This window comes from Dipodascopsis tothii, assembly GCF_038497935.1.
Source record: "Dipodascopsis tothii strain CBS 759.85 unplaced genomic scaffold V1510scaffold_12, whole genome shotgun sequence".
Lineage (NCBI taxonomy): Eukaryota > Fungi > Ascomycota > Lipomycetes > Lipomycetales > Lipomycetaceae > Neoaidaea > Neoaidaea tothii.
This window is the reverse complement of record NW_027117996.1, coordinates 106023-122411: the sequence shown is the minus strand read 5'-3', so window position 1 is coordinate 122411 and position 16389 is coordinate 106023. Positions and strand designations below refer to the sequence as shown.

General features: G+C 68.5%; 9 protein-coding genes across 9 annotated transcripts; 6 read left to right on the top strand and 3 right to left on the bottom strand.

Moving 5' to 3' along the window:
• Nucleotides 1-241: 241 nt before the first annotated feature.
• Nucleotides 242-1416, bottom strand: V1510DRAFT_415722 (uncharacterized protein). The gene has a single exon (XM_066933650.1). It carries the CDS (start codon nt 1034-1036, stop codon nt 404-406), a length of 633 nt encoding a protein of 210 aa, XP_066789335.1. The 5' UTR covers nt 1037-1416; the 3' UTR covers nt 242-403.
• V1510DRAFT_415721 (uncharacterized protein) lies at nt 1417-3692 on the top strand. Its single transcript, XM_066933649.1, has one exon. It carries the CDS (start codon nt 1545-1547, stop codon nt 3531-3533), a length of 1989 nt encoding a protein of 662 aa, XP_066789334.1. The 5' UTR covers nt 1417-1544; the 3' UTR covers nt 3534-3692.
• V1510DRAFT_116722 (histidine phosphatase superfamily) lies at nt 3450-5584 on the bottom strand. The gene has a single exon (XM_066930243.1). The coding sequence runs from the start codon at nt 5473-5475 to the stop codon at nt 3688-3690; it is 1788 nt and encodes a 595-aa protein (XP_066789333.1). The 5' UTR covers nt 5476-5584; the 3' UTR covers nt 3450-3687.
• Nucleotides 5585-5699: 115 nt separating this feature from the next.
• Nucleotides 5700-6748, top strand: V1510DRAFT_415720 (rhomboid protein 1). The gene has a single exon (XM_066933648.1). It carries the CDS (start codon nt 5717-5719, stop codon nt 6656-6658), a length of 942 nt encoding a protein of 313 aa, XP_066789332.1. The 5' UTR covers nt 5700-5716; the 3' UTR covers nt 6659-6748.
• Nucleotides 6749-8135: 1387 nt separating this feature from the next.
• Nucleotides 8136-9396, top strand: V1510DRAFT_415718 (uncharacterized protein). The gene has a single exon (XM_066933647.1). The coding sequence runs from the start codon at nt 8252-8254 to the stop codon at nt 9338-9340; it is 1089 nt and encodes a 362-aa protein (XP_066789331.1). The 5' UTR covers nt 8136-8251; the 3' UTR covers nt 9341-9396.
• A 131-nt stretch (nt 9397-9527) lies between these two features.
• On the top strand, nt 9528-10738 carry V1510DRAFT_415716 (phosphatidylinositol N-acetylglucosaminyltransferase subunit C). Its single transcript, XM_066933646.1, has one exon. It carries the CDS (start codon nt 9724-9726, stop codon nt 10570-10572), a length of 849 nt encoding a protein of 282 aa, XP_066789330.1. The 5' UTR covers nt 9528-9723; the 3' UTR covers nt 10573-10738.
• Nucleotides 10739-10997: 259 nt separating this feature from the next.
• On the top strand, nt 10998-12051 carry V1510DRAFT_415714 (S-adenosyl-L-methionine-dependent methyltransferase). The gene has a single exon (XM_066933645.1). The coding sequence runs from the start codon at nt 11010-11012 to the stop codon at nt 11817-11819; it is 810 nt and encodes a 269-aa protein (XP_066789329.1). The 5' UTR covers nt 10998-11009; the 3' UTR covers nt 11820-12051.
• On the bottom strand, nt 11832-12783 carry V1510DRAFT_364264 (uncharacterized protein; the record flags this gene model as incomplete). Its single annotated transcript, XM_066931181.1, has 2 exons — nt 11832-12712; nt 12744-12783. 2 exons carry the CDS (start codon nt 12781-12783, stop codon nt 11832-11834), a joined length of 921 nt encoding a protein of 306 aa, XP_066789328.1.
• A 166-nt stretch (nt 12784-12949) lies between these two features.
• On the top strand, nt 12950-16018 carry V1510DRAFT_116565 (Lon protease C-terminal proteolytic domain-containing protein). Its single transcript, XM_066930242.1, has 5 exons — nt 12950-13032; nt 13078-13392; nt 13423-14053; nt 14085-15691; nt 15723-16018. The coding sequence occupies exons 2-5, from the start codon at nt 13096-13098 to the stop codon at nt 15771-15773; spliced, it is 2586 nt and encodes an 861-aa protein (XP_066789327.1). The 5' UTR covers nt 12950-13032; nt 13078-13095; the 3' UTR covers nt 15774-16018.
• The last annotated feature ends 371 nt before the right edge of the window (nt 16019-16389 follow it).

Genomic DNA, 16389 nt, shown 5'->3' with positions numbered 1-16389 from the left:
CCTGCCCAAACAGGCAGGTGCTTCAGGCGCACCGCCCACGGCGCGCTGACTCAGCCACAGCGCGATTTGTGATCAGAGCGTCAGGTGACGCGGCTTCCACGTCGTTCCTCTGCGGGCGGGCGCGTCACGCGCGGTACGCTCGGTGACATTCGCGGCCATCCGGCGATCTGCGCTGACCCACGCCGCCGCGACGCCAGCCTCGATTATGAATACGCACCGGTACAATAAATAACACAGGGCAGGACGCTGATAGGCATCCGAGTGATTTTGTTCGACAACAGCCGGTGAATCGCGAATCCAGTATTCGCCAGTGCACCCGTCCGTTCTCGATCTAGCAACCATCAATCTCGCGACCAAGGCGGACACGCAGCCCGCGGACAAATCATCAGAAATGGCTGTAAGTCTACCAAGCGGCGGGGGCCGGGCTGACGGGCAGGCGCAGGACACCGACATGCAGGTCGACAAGCCGGAGGAGTCGACGATCGACGAGTCGCTGTACTCGCGGCAGCTGTAAGTGGGTGCGCGGGCGGGCTGACGCCAGGTACGTGCTCGGCGCGGAGGCCATGAAGCGAATGAACGCGTCCAACATCCTCATCATGGGCCTCAAGGGCCTGGGCGTGGAGATCGCCAAGAACGTGGCGCTGGCGGGCGTCAAGAGCATAACGCTGTGGGACCCGCAGGCGGTCGCGCTCGAGGACCTGTCATCGCAGTTCTTCCTGACCGAGGCCGACATCGGCAAGAACCGGGCGGAGGTGACGGCGCCGCGGCTGGCGGAGCTGAACCAGTACGTGAAGGTGTCGGCGCTGGCGGGCGAGCTGTCGCCGGCGCAGATCGCGTCGTACCAGCTGGTGGTCGCGACCGAGGTCAGCCTCGAGGACCAGGTCAAGGTCAACAACATCACGCACGGCAGCGGCATCGGCTTCATCGCGGCCGACGTGCGCGGCTTCTTCGGCATGTCGTTCACCGACTTTGGCGACAAGTTCGACGTGCTCGACGTCAAGGGCGAGGAGCCGGTGCACGGCATCATCACCAACATTGACGAGGAGGGCAATGTGACGGTGCTGGAGGACACGCGCCACGGGCTCGAGGACGGCGACTACGTCAAGTTCACCGAGATCGAGGGCCTCGACAGCCTGAACAACGCCGAGCCGCGCCGCGTGTCGGTCAAGAGCCCGTACTCGTTCAACATCGGCAGCGTGGCCGACCTGCCGGGCTCGTACACCAAGGGCGGCATGTTCATGGAGGTCAAGATGCCCAAGACGTTCACGTTCGAGCCGCTGCAGACGCAGCTGCAGAAGCCGGCCTTCATGATCTCGGACTTTGCCAAGATGGACCGGCCGCCGCAGCTGCACATCAGCTTCCAGGCGCTGCACGGCTTCGCCAACAAGCACGAGGGCCAGCTGCCCAAGCCGCGCAACGAGGCCGACGCGGCCGAGCTCGTGCACCTGGCGCGCACGGTCGCCGCGCAGGCCCCCGGCGTCCTGGACGGCGCCGAGCTCGACGAGAAGCTCATCAAGCAGCTGGCGTACCAGGCGCGCGGCGACATGCCGTCCATGACGGCCGTCTTTGGCGGCATGATCGCCCAGGAGGTCCTCAAGGGCGTCTCGGGCAAGTTCTGCCCGATCCAGCAGTACTTCTACTTCGACTCGCTCGAGTCGCTGCCGGCCGAGGAGCTCACCGAGGCCGAGACCGCGCCCGTCGGCTCGCGCTACGACAACCAGATCGCGGTCATCGGCAAGACGCTGCACGACAAGATCCGCAACCAGCGGCAGTTCCTCGTCGGCTCGGGCGCCATCGGCTGCGAGATGCTCAAGAACTGGGCCATGATGGGCCTCGGCAGCGGCCCCGGCGGCAAGATCACGGTGACGGACAACGACTCGATCGAGAAGTCGAACCTGAACCGGCAGTTCCTGTTCCGGCCCGCGGACGTGGGCAAGCAGAAGTCGATCGCGGCCGCGCGCGCGGTCATCAAGATGAACCCCGACCTCGAGGGCCACATCGACTCGAAGCAGGACAAGGTCGGGCAGGACTCGGAGAACATCTTCGACGACAAGTTTTGGAGCGAGATCGACGCGGTCACCAACGCGCTCGACAACGTCGACGCGCGCACGTACGTCGACCGGCGGTGCGTGTTCTACAAGAAGCCGCTGCTCGAGAGCGGCACGCTCGGCACCAAGGGCAACACCCAGGTCGTGTACCCGAACCTGACCGAGTCGTACTCGTCGTCGCGGGACCCGCCCGAGAAGAGCATCCCGCTGTGCACGCTGCGGTCGTTCCCGAACCAGATCGAGCACACGATCGCGTGGGCCAAGAACCTGTTCCAGGAGTTCTTTGCGCTCTCGGCCGAGAACGTGAACCTGTACCTGTCGCAGCCGAACTTCGTGGAGAGCACGCTGAAGCAGTCGGGCGACCAGAAGGCGATCCTGGAGAACATCCAGGCGTGCCTGGTGACAGCCAAGCCGCTGACGTTCGAGGAGTGCATCATCTGGGCGCGGCAGGAGTTCGAGAAGAAGTTCCACAACGACATCGTGCAGCTGCTGTACAACTTCCCCAAGGACGCCGTGACGTCGACGGGCACGCCGTTCTGGTTCGGCCCCAAGCGCGCGCCGACGCCGATCGTGTTCGACTCCAACAACGAGACGCACATGGCGTTCATCGTCGCGGCGGCCAACCTGCACGCGTTCAACTTCGGGCTCAAGGGCGAGGACACGGACGTGGCCACGTACAAGAAGATCGTGGACAACATGATCCTGCCCGAGTTCTCGCCCCGGTCGGGCGTCAAGATCCAGGTGACCGAGGACGAGAACAACGCCGAGGGCGGGTCCGGCTCGATGTTCGAGGACGACGACCTCAAGAAGCTCGCCGAGAGCCTGCCGCCGCCGTCGTCGCTGGCCGGCTACCGCATGGTCCCGGCCGAGTTCGAGAAGGACGACGACACGAACCACCACATCGACTTCATCACGGCGACGTCGAACCTGCGCGCGACCAACTACGCGATCGAGCCCGCGGACCGGCTCAAGACCAAGTTCATCGCCGGGCGGATCATCCCCGCGATCGCGACGACGACCGCGCTCGTGGCTGGCCTCGTCAACCTCGAGCTCTACAAGGTCACGGACGGCAAGAGCCGGCTCGAGGACTACAAGAACGGCTTCCTCAACCTGGCCACGCCCTTCATCGGCTTCTCGGAGCCGATCGCGTCGCCCAAGATGAAGTACAACAACAAGGAGGTCGACAAGATCTGGGACCGGTTCGAGCTCGCGCGCGACATCACGCTCAAGGAACTTTTGGATACCTTCAAGGAGAAGGAGGGCCTGACCATCACCATGCTCTCGCACGGCGTCAGCCTGCTCTACGCGAGCTTCTACCCGCCGAAGCGCCTGGCCGAGCGCTACTCGATGCCGCTCACCAAGCTCATCGAGAGCGTGTCCAAGGTGCCCGTGCCCGAGCACGCCAAGAGCCTGATCTTCGAGATCTGCGCGGACGACCTGGACGACGAGGACGTCGAGGTGCCCTACATCTGCCTGAAGCTGTAGGCGGACACTTTACGGCTGCTTTTAAAAATTGTATAACTAAAGTGTCTAAGTCCCCTCGTCCCCGGCCGGCGGCGCCTTTTGCGGTCGCGGCCGGGCGCCCCCCGGCCGGCGGCCGTGGACGCAGCATACAAATGAAATCAATGAAAGAAAGCGACTAGTCGTCGTCGGGCACGAACGGCACGGCGTCCTCCCAGCCGACGGGCACGCCGAAGCAGACGTTGTCGTAGTCGAGCGCGTCCGTGGCCTTCTGGAGGCCGGCGATGAACGTCGACAGCGGGCAGAAGCCGTCGGGCGAGGCCGGGCATTCGCCGATGCCGGACAGCGGCAGCACCCGGTTGTTGAGCTTGAGCCGGACCTGGGTCTCGGCGAACTCGGGGCACGAGATGAGCTCGGTGTAGAGACGCGAGCCGAACGGCACCAGCCGCGACGTCACGAAGAAGCGCGGCTGGAGCATGTGGTCGGACGGCAGCTGGCCCATGGGCAGGCCGAGCGCGGTCAGGACGGCGATGATGATCGAGTCGTGGGACATGTCCAGGTAGAACGGCTGGTCCATGGGGAAGTCCTCCGGGCTGGACGTGATGGTCGTGTTGATGGCCGCGTAGGCCTCGGTCAGCTGGCGGTGCTCGAGGCGGGCGAGGACCTCCTTGACGTAGCCCGCGCCCTGGGCAACGCCGACGGCCGAGCCCAGCGACGAGTCGCCCCAGAACTCGAGCGCGTCGCGGTACTCGTAGCCGTACCACTCGCGCTCGGTGAAGAGCTCGCAGAAGCGCGAGTAGCCGTAGCCGGCGGTCTCGTACGCGCAGAGCGCCATCATCGAGTACACGTCCATCGGCGTGAGCTCGGCCGTGGGCAGCAGCTTGTTGAGCCGGTTGGCGGCGTCGACCAGGAAGATGTTGACCCACTCGCGGTAGATCTTGGAGCCGGTGGTGAACGCCTTCGAGTTCGAGTTCGGGCACGAGTAGTACGACGCCAGCGTGTTGTTGACCAGCGGCGCCTCCTCCATGTAGACCATCTTGTAGAGCTCGGCGTCGTCCGCGGGCGCGTCGTCCTCGCCCGAGTACACGCCGAAGAAGCCGGCGGCCCAGGCCTTGGCCGACGTCTGGATGCGCGACTGGTCCGTCGTGCGCAGGACCGGCTTCGGCCGCGGCGAGCCGTCCGGCCACACGTTCAGCGACGGGTGGTAGAACATCTCGCCCTTGGCGGTCGCGTTGTACAGCAGCCGGCCGTGCGTCGACCAGAACTGCGAGCCCGACGCGAACTCGGTGGCCACGCCGTTGGCCACCAGCAGCTCCTCGCCCAGCGTGAAGTTCCACTGGGTCAGCCACTTGAGCTCGTCCGCCGCCGGCTGCGTCATGTTGCGGATCTTGTGGATGAACCGCTGCAGCTTGCCGACCGCGCCGCCCGTCGGGTACCGCTCGGCGTGCCGGTGCAGGATGTGCACCTGCTCGAACCGGCACTGGTCGTGCGGCAGCCCGAAGTAGCCCTTGCCGGCGTTCTCGGCAATGCCCTTCCACTGCGCGCCCGTCTCGTAGTACGGCGACAGCGAGCCCCACGACTGCTTCATGTTGAAGCCGGACGCAAACGAGATGCCGGTCGGCGCCGCCACCGGCGACGCGTCCCGCGAAGGGCTCTTGGACACGGACGAGATGAAGAAGAAGATGAGCAGCAGAATCACCGCCGGCACAATCAGCAGGATGATCAGCTTCTTGAGCGCCGGCTCGGTGTTGCCCGAGCGGCGCCGGCGGTACTTGACCGTCGCGGGCGTGTCCTGGGCCGCCAGGTTGGCCGCGGCGGCTTCAGCGCCGGCCGCGGTCTCAGCGCCGGCCGCGGCCTCGATGTCGACCGTGGACCCGTTGGTCGTCGCGGTCGCGGACGTGTCCATCGACGCGCGCGCGGGCTGGCCGTCGTGCAAGAGAGGGTCGTATGCGGAGTTGTTGGCCATCGTGGATGCCTTGCCGCCTGCTGTGGGTACTGTTTTATCGCGGGAGGAGGTCGAGACAAGCGCGGCGGCGGCCGCGATCCGGGGCTAGGGCTGCGGATGACGAACAAGATAGGCATGTGCGTGGGTTGGGGTTGGGCTAGGGCTGCCGGTAACGGGTGACGTTACCGGGCCGGGTAACCCGCGCCCTTCCCGCGCGCCCGCCCGGCCCGACCGCAAAATGCTCTGCCTGCTCGAGAGACGGATGGCCGCGTGCGCGCGGCCGGCGTGGCCCGGGGCTGTCGCCAGGGCGGTCAAGCCCGCGGCCCGGCCGCGCCCGGCCTGGCCGCGCCCGGCCCCGGCCCGGCCGCTGCTCGCCCAGATGCGCGCCTATGCCACGCACCGCGACTTTGGCTTCCGCCCCGGCGGCCCGCGCGACTCGTGGATCCGCCGCGCGATCGAGTTCATGCGCGAGATGCGCCGGCCGCTGCTGTTCCTGGCCGGCGTCGGCCTGGCGACGTCGGTGGCGCTGCCGGCCGTGCTCGCGACCGAGCCGTTTGCCGCGCTCGAGCGCCGGCCGGCCTACGTCGTCTTTGGCCTCATCGGCATCAACGCCGCCGTGTTCCTGGCCTGGAAGAACCCGCGGCTGTGGCCCCAGCTCAACAAGTACGCCGTGCTGTCGCGCGACGCGCGCACGGTCAACCTGTGGTCCATGATCGGCTCCGCGTTCAGTCACCAGGACGTCTTCCACTTTGCCTTCAACATGTTTGTGCTCTACCAGTTCGCCATGCCGCTGGCCAACGTGCTGGGCACGTCGACGTTTCTGCACCTCTACCTGAACGCGGCCACGGCCTCGTCGTTCGGCTCGATCGCCTTTGCCGTGTTCTCGCGCCGCATGGGCCTGGTCGTCCCGCCCAGTCTCGGCGCCAGCGGCGCCGTGTACGGCGCGCTGGGCACGTTCTGCTACCTCTTCCCCAAGGCCAAGGTCGGCCTGTTCTTCATCCCGCTGCCGCTGACCGCGTGGCCGGTGTTTCTGCTCTTTGTGGGCTACAATGCCGCCGGCATGTACTTCCAATGGGGACGCATCGACTACGCCGGCCACACTGCGGGCTCGCTGTTCGGTATAGCCTACGGCTGGATGCTGTACCGGATCGCCGAGGAGAAGCGCCGCCGCCGACAGCAGTCGCTGTGGGACTGGTTTCGCTGATGTACATAGAATAGAATGCCCACGCGGCTCACGTATTGCGGCGGTGCGCTGTGGCGCCCGGTTGCGGCTACATGCGCATGCGGCTTGCGAGCCTCCGGCGGCGACTCCGTCGAGGGTGGCTGCCCTCTGGGCAGGGAGGCCGCCCGCAGGGCGCACCCTCGACGGAGTCGCCGCCGGCGGCTCGTGCGGTCGTATGTGCGGCTATATGCGCGGTTATATGTGCGCCTACGCTCTACTGTTTGCGGCGCTGCGGTTTGCGAGCCTCCGACGGCGACTCCGTCGAGGGTGCGCCCTGCGGGCGGCCGCTCTGCCCGAAGGGCAGCCACCCTCGACGGAGTCGCCGCCGGAGGCTCGTGCGGCTGTATGTGCGGCTGTATGTGCGGCTATATGTGCGGCTATATGTGTGCTTTGTGTGCGCCGACGCTCTGCGGTTTACGAGCCTCCTGCGGCGAGTCCGTCGAGGGTGCGCCCTGCGGGCGGCCGCCCTGCCCGCAGGGCAGCCACCCTCGACGGAGTCGCCGCCGGAGGCTCGTGCGGCTGTATGTGCGGCTATATGCCCGCCTTGCAAGCTTGCTGCGACGACCTGCCCGAAGGGCAGCTACCCTCGACGGAGTCGCCGCCGGAGGCTCGTACCTCTGTGCGGCTATATGACGTGCGGCTTTATGCACAGTGTGCGGCGCGCCTACGCTATAGACGTCCCCAAGGTAGCCGTCTGCAGACCGGCCATCGAACCCCGAGGCTTGCGGCTAGCCCGACGCGACTCGCGCGGCGGCCTGCGGGCGTACGCCCGCGTCACGAGTCGCAGGGCCGTGCGACGTGCGGCTACGGGATCCGGACAGGTCGTTCCAGGAACGCGCTCGGGCGTTCCAGAATGTTAGGTAAGCGTGACGCATGTTCGAGACGATTCCAGTATGTCCCAGGATTCGCGGCTCGTGCGGCTTAGTCACAACGCCTAAAGTAAATGGGCGCTTGGTACACGGGACCTGCTATGGAACATCCTAAAAAAGTCCCAAACTACACCAAACTGGGAACCTGACCGGAACCGAGGATCGGAGATCAGACGATTGCTGGCTGCACGCTCGATCTTAAATAGAGAGCGCGCGGTCGAGGACCAGCATCTCTCCAGCGCTTTACTACACAATGGACACGCTTCTCTACATCCCCGGCAGCACGCAGTCGACCATGACGCGGCACCGGCAACATCTCTCTCACTTTATCTCGCAGCTGTCTGAGGTCGAGCACCAGCAGAAGCAGCTGGCGGCCCAGCAGCAGCAGCTTGCGCGCCAGCAGCAGCAGCTGGCGACCAAGCGCGAACAGCTCATGTACATGATCGCCAAGGAGCAGGACCTGGTCGTGCGTGTCGGCCAGGAGGAAGAGGCCGAGCAGCTGCGCGACCAGATCCGGCGCCAGCGGCTGGCGCAGATGTACCGCCAGCGGCACCAGGAGCTGACGCAGCGCCGGGCGGAGCTGCGCCAGCTGGCGTACGAGCGCGCGCACGCGGACCAGGCGGAGCGCGCGCGTGCGCTGCTGCGGGCGCTCGGCCTGGTCGAGCCCGAGTCGGACGGCCGGGACGAATACGAGCGGCTGCAGCAGATGCGCGAGATCGAGCGCCGGCAGCTGCTGCAGCACCAGCTGCAGGTGCACGAGCAGCGCGAGCGCGACGCGGAGCGCGCGGCGCGCAAGGCCGAGGAGGTGGCGCGGCGCGAGACCGAGGCCGAGCAGGCGCGCAAGGCCGCGGCCGAGCAGGCGCGGGCGCGGGCGCTCGCCGAGGCGCCGGCCGAGCCGGAGGCGGACCCGGCGCACGCCGCGTTCCAGCGGGACTTTCTGTCGGCCGTGATGGGCGCGCAGCCGGCGTCGCCCGAGCCGGAGCAGCCGGACCTGAACAACCTGCTGGAGCTGATATTTGGCCGCCAGCGGTCGCGGAGCTCGTCGCCGGCGCCGCAGACTCCGGCGCCGGAGCGGGCCGGGCCGGCGACGCCGCCCAAGCCGGCCGTGCAGCCGCTGGACGCCGTCCGCCAGCAGATCAACGTGGTGCGCGACAAGGTCAAGCACGAGGCTGGCCGGGTCGCGAGCTTTGTGGAGCAGGCGCGGGCCGGCGTCGAGCTGGATCCGAAGCAGCTCAAGCGCATCTCGTTCGAGCTCGAGTCGCTGTACTCTGACCTCGACGGCATCCGGCTCGAGAGCGACGGCGCCGACGCGGACGCGGACGTCCGCCACCAGCTGAAACTGCTCAAGCACGACACCACCACCATGGCCGTGGACGCGGCCGAGCAGATCGACCGCCTGCTGACGCCCGAGGTGTTCAGCGAGCCGTCGTCGGACGACGAGCAGATGGCGGACCGCACGCCGGCCGAGCCGGCCGAGCCGATCGAGCCGGCCGAGCCGGCCCTCAAGACCGAGCCGAGCTCGGAACCCGAACGCGTGATCGACGACGGCGACTTCTACATGGTCGAGACGCCCGGCGCAGGCAACGCGCCCCACCCGGTCACCGTCGAGACCGCCGACGCGTCCGACGAGGCCTACGAGTTCCTGGACGAGGAGGAAAAGAACGAAGAACGGGTCGCCCGCACGATCCACGTCCCTGTGTCGGCCGAGCCGGCGCGCACGCGCAGCCAGTCTCGGCACGTCACGCTCGAGACCGTGCCCGACGACGACGCGGCCGAGAGCACGCTTAGCATCTAGGAAATTGCATAGGAGTTTGTATATAATGGACATAATACGAGGGTCTGTTGAGGAAACACACGTAGCACGCGCGCACGTGGCCGGGCGCGGCCGAGAAGGCCCCCGCCGGGTGATGGCCGGCGCGGCGCTTGTACGCGCGGCCGCTGGCCGGCCACGCCCGGTCGCTGGGGCCCGCGTTTGCCCATCGCGTCCAAAGTTGGGTGTGACGGCTTGGCCCACTTAACCACAGCCTCCCACTTCTCCCAGCATCACGAACCGACACCGGCCCGACCGCATCGCCGCAGCCGTTCAGCCGCCAGAAGCAGGCGCGTGTGGCATACCCGGCGTCAGGCGCAGGCTTCATCCACGGCGCCGCGGCGCAATTGAACGCCGCCGCTCTCGAGATGGCTCCGCCGCCCTGGCGCAAGCTTCTGTGGGTCAAGCAGCCGTACCCGGACAACTACGTGGATGCGTCGTTCCTGTCGCAGCTCAAGCGCAACCTGCACGTCCAGCAGTACTCGTTCTGGACGCTGGCGTCGGACTCGGCCGTGATCATCGCGCACATGGCCACCGTGGCGCTCTTTATCTCGGTCTTTATCGAGATCTACGCGCGCGGGTCCGAGCCGCTCGGCGTGGCCGCCGGCGGCTCCGGGCTGACGCTGGCCGGGTTCCTGACGATCGACTCGTGCAAGGGCATCCCGGCCAACAGCAAGACCCAGACGTTCAAGTCGGCGTTCATCATCGTGTCGACGCTGCTGGGGCTGTCGCCGGTGCTCAAGTCGCTCACGCAGTCGACCGCGTCGGACTCGATCTGGGCGGTCTCGTTCTGGCTGCTGCTGGCCAACGTCTACTTCCACGACTACTCGTCGCGCCGCAACCGGCTGTTCCCGCCGACGCTGTCGACCAACCTGGCGCTGTCGGCGGCGATTGTGCTGGCGTCGCGGCTGCCGACGACCATGGGCGTGTTCTCGTTCCTGCTGTTCTCGATCGAGCTGTTTGGGCTGTTCCCGGTCTTTCTGCACTGGCTGCACGGCTACTCGTACGAGGGGCACCTGGCGCTGACCGCGGCGCTGGTGGGCCTGACCGAGTACGCCACGGTGCACATTACGGGGCGCTGGGGCGGCGCGCTGTGGGCGCTCGTTGTGGTCACGGTGGCCTTTGTGGGCCCGGGGTGGCTGATTGTGATGCAGCGGTACAAGAACGAGATCCAGGGCCCGTGGGACCCGGCCAAGCCGGTGCTGCGCACGCGGTAGGACACTGTATGATAGATGTAAATACGCGTGACTGCGAATGAGCCGCACGGGGTGCGGCTGCGCGACGCGGCGGCTATATGGCGCGGCGGCGCGTGGGCTGGAGGGCTGCGGCTGTGCGAGCGTGTGCGCTGCGGGACGCGCTGCGGCTACCTGGCTGGAGCAGGGCTGGCCAGCTGCGGTTTGTGCCGGCGGCTATATGCCGGCGGCCATATGACGGCGGCCATATGACGGCGGCTATATGCCGGCGGCTATATGCCGCATGTGCCTCCCGCCGTACGCTGGCAGGCGGCCAGCGCGGCCGAGTCGCCGCCGGCGGCCCGGCTGCCTGCGCCCGGGGCTGTGGTGGCGCAGCTCGGCGCCGCACGGCGTGCGGCGCACCACGTCATAACCGCTGCGGCCCCGACCGCTTAAAAGCCGTCCCGTCCCCCACGACCGCCATGGCTGATCACGCCGACGCCAACCGGGCGCACTTCGACACCGTCGCCGACTCGTACGACAGCACCCATGGCGGCGGGCAGATCCAGCACAAGATCCTGCACGCGCTGCTGGCCGTGCCCGGCGTCGAATGGGACGACGAGACCACCAGCTTGCTCGAGTTTGCGTGCGGCACGGGCCTGATGTCGCAGAAGCTCGCGCAGTACGTGCAGCGGATCGTGGGCATTGACATCTCGGCCCGCATGGTCGACGTGTTCAACGGCAAGGCACGCAACCAGGGCATTCCTGAGGACGAGATGTCGGCTTACGCGTTCGACCTGCTCCAGCACGGCGTGGACGCGGCGCCGGTGCCGCTGCGGGCGCAGTTCGATGTCGTCGTCGTGTCCATGGCGTACCACCACCTGCCGGACATCGCGGCGGCGACGGCGACGCTGGCCGCGTGTCTGCGGCCGGGCGGGTGGCTGCTGGTGGTCGATCTGCTGTGGAAGGCCGAGCTGTTCGAGGTCTTCACGGCGGCCAAGGCGGCCCGTGCGGCCCGCGCGCTGCCCGAAGACCTCGCCGACTCGGAGTACATGCGTGCGCTCGACACGGTGAGCCACGTCGGCGGCATCCGGCGCGAGGACGCGCTGGCGGCGCTCGAGAGCGCCGGCCTGACGGCGTGCTCGGTCACACAGGCGCTGTCGATCGACCGCGAGCTGCCGGCGCGGCTGGTGCCGGCCGGCGTCGACGTCTCGGCCGTCAGCCTGCCGTCGGCGGACCCGGCCAAGGTCGTGCTGCGGTTCCCGGTGTTTGTGGCCGCTGGCCAGAGGTGATTGCTATGTACACTATTCGGGCGCAATGTTGACGGATCCCATGCCAAACCCAAAGTCGTCGTCGTCGTCGTCGTCGTCGTCCGAGCCCTGCGGCAGCGGCCGCTCGCGCTGCAGCTGCTCCTCCGCCTTGCGCTTCTGCGCGCGCGCGTACGCCTCCTCCTCCTCGGCCAGCTCGTGCTCCATCGCGGCCACAGTCGCGACCGGCGCGACCACCGCAGGCTCGGCCGGCGCCGCCGCCGCCACCGGCCGCGGCCCCAGCTCCGCCTCGCGCTGCATGCGCGCCCGCACCGCCGCCGGCACCAGCCCGATCGTGCTCTCCTTGGTCAGGTCGCGCACGGCCGGCGCCGCCTCGTACGTGCTCTTGGTCTCCACGGCCTTGGGCACGTACCGCCGCGCCGTGCCCGGCGGCAGCGGCACGTCCGCCGCGTCCTCGCCGTCGCTCACGTAGTCGTCGTCGATCGCCTCCTTCTCGTGCTCGCCGTCAGACCACTCCTGGTGCGGGTATCCGTCCGGCGGCAGCCCTGTCGGGTTGAACAGCTGGTCGTAGTAGATGCTGCGGCGCTCGCGGCCCTTGAACACAAACGTGCCGTCGCCGTTGACGTGGCGGTCCTCCTCCTCCATGAACGACGAGCCAAAGGTGCCGTCGTTGGCCTTGCGCACCGGCATGGGCTTGCCCGCGCGCTCGTGCGCCTTGCGGATCATCCGCAGCTGCTTGCGCAGCTCCTCCAGCGTCTTGCGGCCATCGGCAGGGAGCTTCTTCTGCTTCTCGAGCGCCTCGAGCTGGGTGATCTCGCGCTCGACGCGGAGCGGGTTGCGCTTGAGCAGCTTCTCCTGGAGCTGCGCCTGCTTCTGGGCCTTGGCCTTCTCGATCTGCTTGGTCTTGTCCTTCTTGTCTGCGGTCAGCGGGCTCGGCGGGTGGCTTACGCTGCGCCTGCGCCGGGTTGACGGCCCGGTCCCTGGCCATGGTGGTCTGGTGCAGCGACGGCGGCGGCGCGAAAAAGTCGCCGCACGCCGTGCGGCGCGGGCGGGCGGCAAATTCGCCGCGGTGTCACCCGCGCCGCGCCCGCCCGTCCCGCGTGACATTCTGGCAACCCGCCCCCGGCGTCTCCCCGCTCCGGTCACATGCTTCCTCCCAACCGCCGCAGCGGCCACGCCGAGACCCAGACAGAACAACGGCTACAAACGGGCCACCGCCGAAGCAGGGCCCCTACAGGTGCGTAGACGGTCTCCCGCACGCGCCGCGCATCGCTCACCGCAGACGCACCGTGCAGGCACCATGACGATCTTCAAGCCCAAGGAACTGCCCCTGTTCGTCCTCCCGCCGTCGACCGTGCTCTTCCCGGGCATCATTCTCCGGCTGACGGTGCTGCGGACAGACAACATGGCGCTGCTGCGCGACAGGTACGCCGAGGACACGACCATGGGCGGGCAGGCGGTCGAGCGCTCGCCGCGCGTGGCGATCGGGTGCGTGACCGCCAGGCCGCCGAAGGACGACGCGGACGCGGGCGCGGCCGAGCCCAGCCCGGCCGACGCCGCCGGCGCGGTCGTGCCCGCCGCGGCCAGCTCCGTGCACGTAAGTGGCGCCCGGGCCCGCTGACCGCAGCCGTTCGGCACGGTCGCCAAGATCCTGCGGGCCGAAAAGTCGCTCGAGGGCGTCGTGCAGATCGTCGTCGAGGGCGTCTCGCGGTTCCGCATCCAGGCGCTGGTGCAGGCGCAGCCGTACATGGTCGCCGAGGCCAAGCACGAGCTGGACGGGCCCGTCGACCTGGCCGACGTCGGCGTGTACACGCAGCTGGCGGCGCTCAAGCGCGTGTCGCGTGAGCTGCTCGTGCTGATGCGCAAAACGTCCGGGCTGTCGCCGCAGCTGCACAGCAAGCTGGACGCGTTCATCACGCAGGCGTCGGGCGACGACGCCGCGCACCTGCCGGACCTGCTCGTGTTCACGCTGGACGTGCCGGTGGCCGACAAGCTGGTCGTGCTGGCGGCGGACACGGTCGGCCGCCGGCTGGAGGCCGCCAACGACGCCCTCGGCCGGCGGCTGGCGCTGCTCAAGCTCACGCAGAAGATCAACACGACGGTGGACTCGAACGTGACCAAGAAGCAGCGCGACTTCATGCTGCGCCAGCAGATGAAGGCCATCCGCGACGAGCTGGGCGAGAAGGACGGCGACGACGACGGCGACGACGTGGGCGAGCTCGTCAAGCGGCTGGAGGCGGCCGCGCTGACGCCGGAGGGTGAGTGCGCGCGCGGGCGCGCTGACCGCAGCCGACAAGATCGCGCAGCGCGAGCTCAAGCGGCTCAAGCGCATGCACCCGACGCAGGCCGAGTACCAGGTCTGCCGGACCTACCTCGAGACGCTGGCGGAGATCCCGTGGACGGGCGCGTCGTTCGGCCGGACCGGCGCGGACGCCGAGGTGCCGGCGGCGGTCGTGCGGCAGGCGCGGCGCCAGCTCGACGAGGACCACTACGGGCTCGAGAAGGTCAAGCGGCGGCTGCTCGAGTACCTGGCGGTCGTGCGGCTCAAGTCGCTGGCCGCCACGCGCGCGCGCGCCGCCGGCGCGCCCGCGGTCGAGCGCGCGCCGATCATCCTGCTGGTCGGCCCGCCGGGCGTCGGCAAGACCAGCCTCGCGCGCAGCGTGGCCGCCGCGCTGGGCCGCGAGTTCCACCGCATCTCGCTCGGCGGCGTCCGCGACGAGGCCGAGATCCGCGGCCACCGCCGGACGTACGTGGGCGCCATGCCCGGCGTGATCGTGCAGGGCCTGCGTAAGGTCGGCCGCAACGACCCGGTGTTCCTGCTCGACGAGATCGACAAGCTGGGCGAGAACAGCTTCCACGGCGACCCGTCCGCGGCCATGCTCGAGGTCCTCGACCCCGAGCAGAACCACACGTTCACAGACCACTACGTCAACGTGCCCATCGACCTCTCCAAGACGCTGTTCATTGCCACGGCCAACTCGCTCGACACAATCCCCGCGCCGCTGCTCGACCGCATGGAAACCATCGAGCTCGCGGGCTACACCTACCTCGAGAAGATGCACATCGCGCGCCAGTACCTCGTGCCCAAGCAGACGCGCGCCAACGGGCTCGAGCCCGGCCAGGTCGAGGTCCCCGAGGACGCCCTCCTGCGCGTGGCCACCGCGTACACGCGCGAGGCCGGCGTGCGCAGCCTCGAGCGCGAGATCGCGTCCGTCTGCCGCGGCAAGGCCGTCGAGTACGCCGAGAGCGTCGACGGCGGCGCGCCGTACGACCCGCACGTGCGCGCGGCCGACCTCGAGCGGTACCTGGGCGTCGAGAAGTTCGAGGACGAGCTCGCCGAGCGCGAGAACCGCCCCGGCGTCGTCACCGGCCTGGCCTACATGGGCTCCGGCAACGGCGGCATCCTCTTCCTCGAGGCCACGCGCACGCCCGGCCGCGGCGCCATCCAGCTCACGGGCAACCTCGGCGACGTCATCAAGGAGTCGGCCCAGCTGGCGCTGACGTGGGTCCGCGCCCACAGCTTCGAGCTCGGTCTGACGGCGTCCGCGGACGACAACGTCGTCGACAAGTCCGACATCCACGTCCACGCACCGGCCGGCGCCGTGCCCAAGGACGGCCCGTCTGCCGGCGTGGCCATGACCGTCGCGCTCGTGTCGCTGCTCAGCAAGCGGCCCGTGCCGGCCGACACGGCCATGACGGGCGAAATGACGCTGCGCGGCCAGGTGCTGCCGGTCGGCGGCATTCGCGAGAAGGTGCTGGCGGCGCACCGGGCCGGCATCACGACCGTCATCCTGCCGGCCCGCAACGTCAAGGACGTTGGCACCGACATGCCGGAAAATGTGCTTCGCGAAATTCGCTTCGTGTACGTGCGCACGATCGGCGACGTGCTGGCGACGGTAGGTTCTGCAGGGGACGCGCTAACGACAGATCTGGCCGGACGACGTGCGCACACTGAGCCTAATCGACAGCCGGCTGTGAGCCGTGAGCTGTGACCGCGGGCATGCGGCTCGTGCGGCTCGTGCGGCTCGTGCGGCTGGCTGCAGCGGGTGCCGCCTGCGCCACCGCGCCACGCACGGCACCAGCGCCGGGCTCACCGGCCGCTGTGCAGTAGCAATACACTCGTTATCGATCGCGCCGTGACACCCAGCCATGGCCCGCGGCTGCCAACAGGGTCAGCCGACGGGCCAGGCGCGGACGAGAGCAGGCTGAGGAGATGCGCCGCATGCCGAGTGGCGGCAGTGTGGCTGTGAGGCTTGTACGCATGGAGCTAAGCCGGCCGTAGCCGCAGACGCAGACAGCCGACTGCGAGACGTGCGTCTGATCGGGTGACAGGTATCTAGGCGATCGGTTGCATGCCTAGTCGCGATTAGCTCGCGCCCGCCCGCCAAGCTGCACGCGGCTGTATGCGCGGCCGGCGGCCGGCGGTCGGCGGCCAGTGCCGGCCGCAAGCTGGCTGTGCCTGGCCGGACGGGCGCCGGACGGGCGCCGGACGGGCGCCGGACGGGCGCGACAGGAGACGGCGGCGGCGGAGGGCGGCTGATGCCGGCTGATGCCGGCTGGGCGCGGCTAATGCCAGCTCCCCGGCTCGGTTAGC

Coding starts and splice junctions, on each gene's coding strand:
- V1510DRAFT_415718 (XM_066933647.1), top strand. CDS start 8,252: ATGCGCGAGATCGAGCGCCGGCAGCTGCTGCAGCACCAGCTGCAGGTG.
- V1510DRAFT_415720 (XM_066933648.1), top strand. CDS start 5,717: ATGGCCGCGTGCGCGCGGCCGGCGTGGCCCGGGGCTGTCGCCAGGGCG.
- V1510DRAFT_415714 (XM_066933645.1), top strand. CDS start 11,010: ATGGCTGATCACGCCGACGCCAACCGGGCGCACTTCGACACCGTCGCC.
- V1510DRAFT_415716 (XM_066933646.1), top strand. CDS start 9,724: ATGGCTCCGCCGCCCTGGCGCAAGCTTCTGTGGGTCAAGCAGCCGTAC.
- V1510DRAFT_116722 (XM_066930243.1), bottom strand. CDS start 5,475: ATGGCCAACAACTCCGCATACGACCCTCTCTTGCACGACGGCCAGCCC.
- V1510DRAFT_415721 (XM_066933649.1), top strand. CDS start 1,545: ATGCCGTCCATGACGGCCGTCTTTGGCGGCATGATCGCCCAGGAGGTC.
- V1510DRAFT_415722 (XM_066933650.1), bottom strand. CDS start 1,036: ATGTTGGTGATGATGCCGTGCACCGGCTCCTCGCCCTTGACGTCGAGC.
- V1510DRAFT_116565 (XM_066930242.1), top strand. CDS start 13,096: ATGACGATCTTCAAGCCCAAGGAACTGCCCCTGTTCGTCCTCCCGCCG. Junction 14,054..14,084: donor GGCCGCGCTGACGCCGGAGG/GTGAGTGCGCGC, acceptor CGCTGACCGCAG/CCGACAAGATCGCGCAGCGC. Junction 15,692..15,722: donor TCGGCGACGTGCTGGCGACG/GTAGGTTCTGCA, acceptor CGCTAACGACAG/ATCTGGCCGGACGACGTGCG.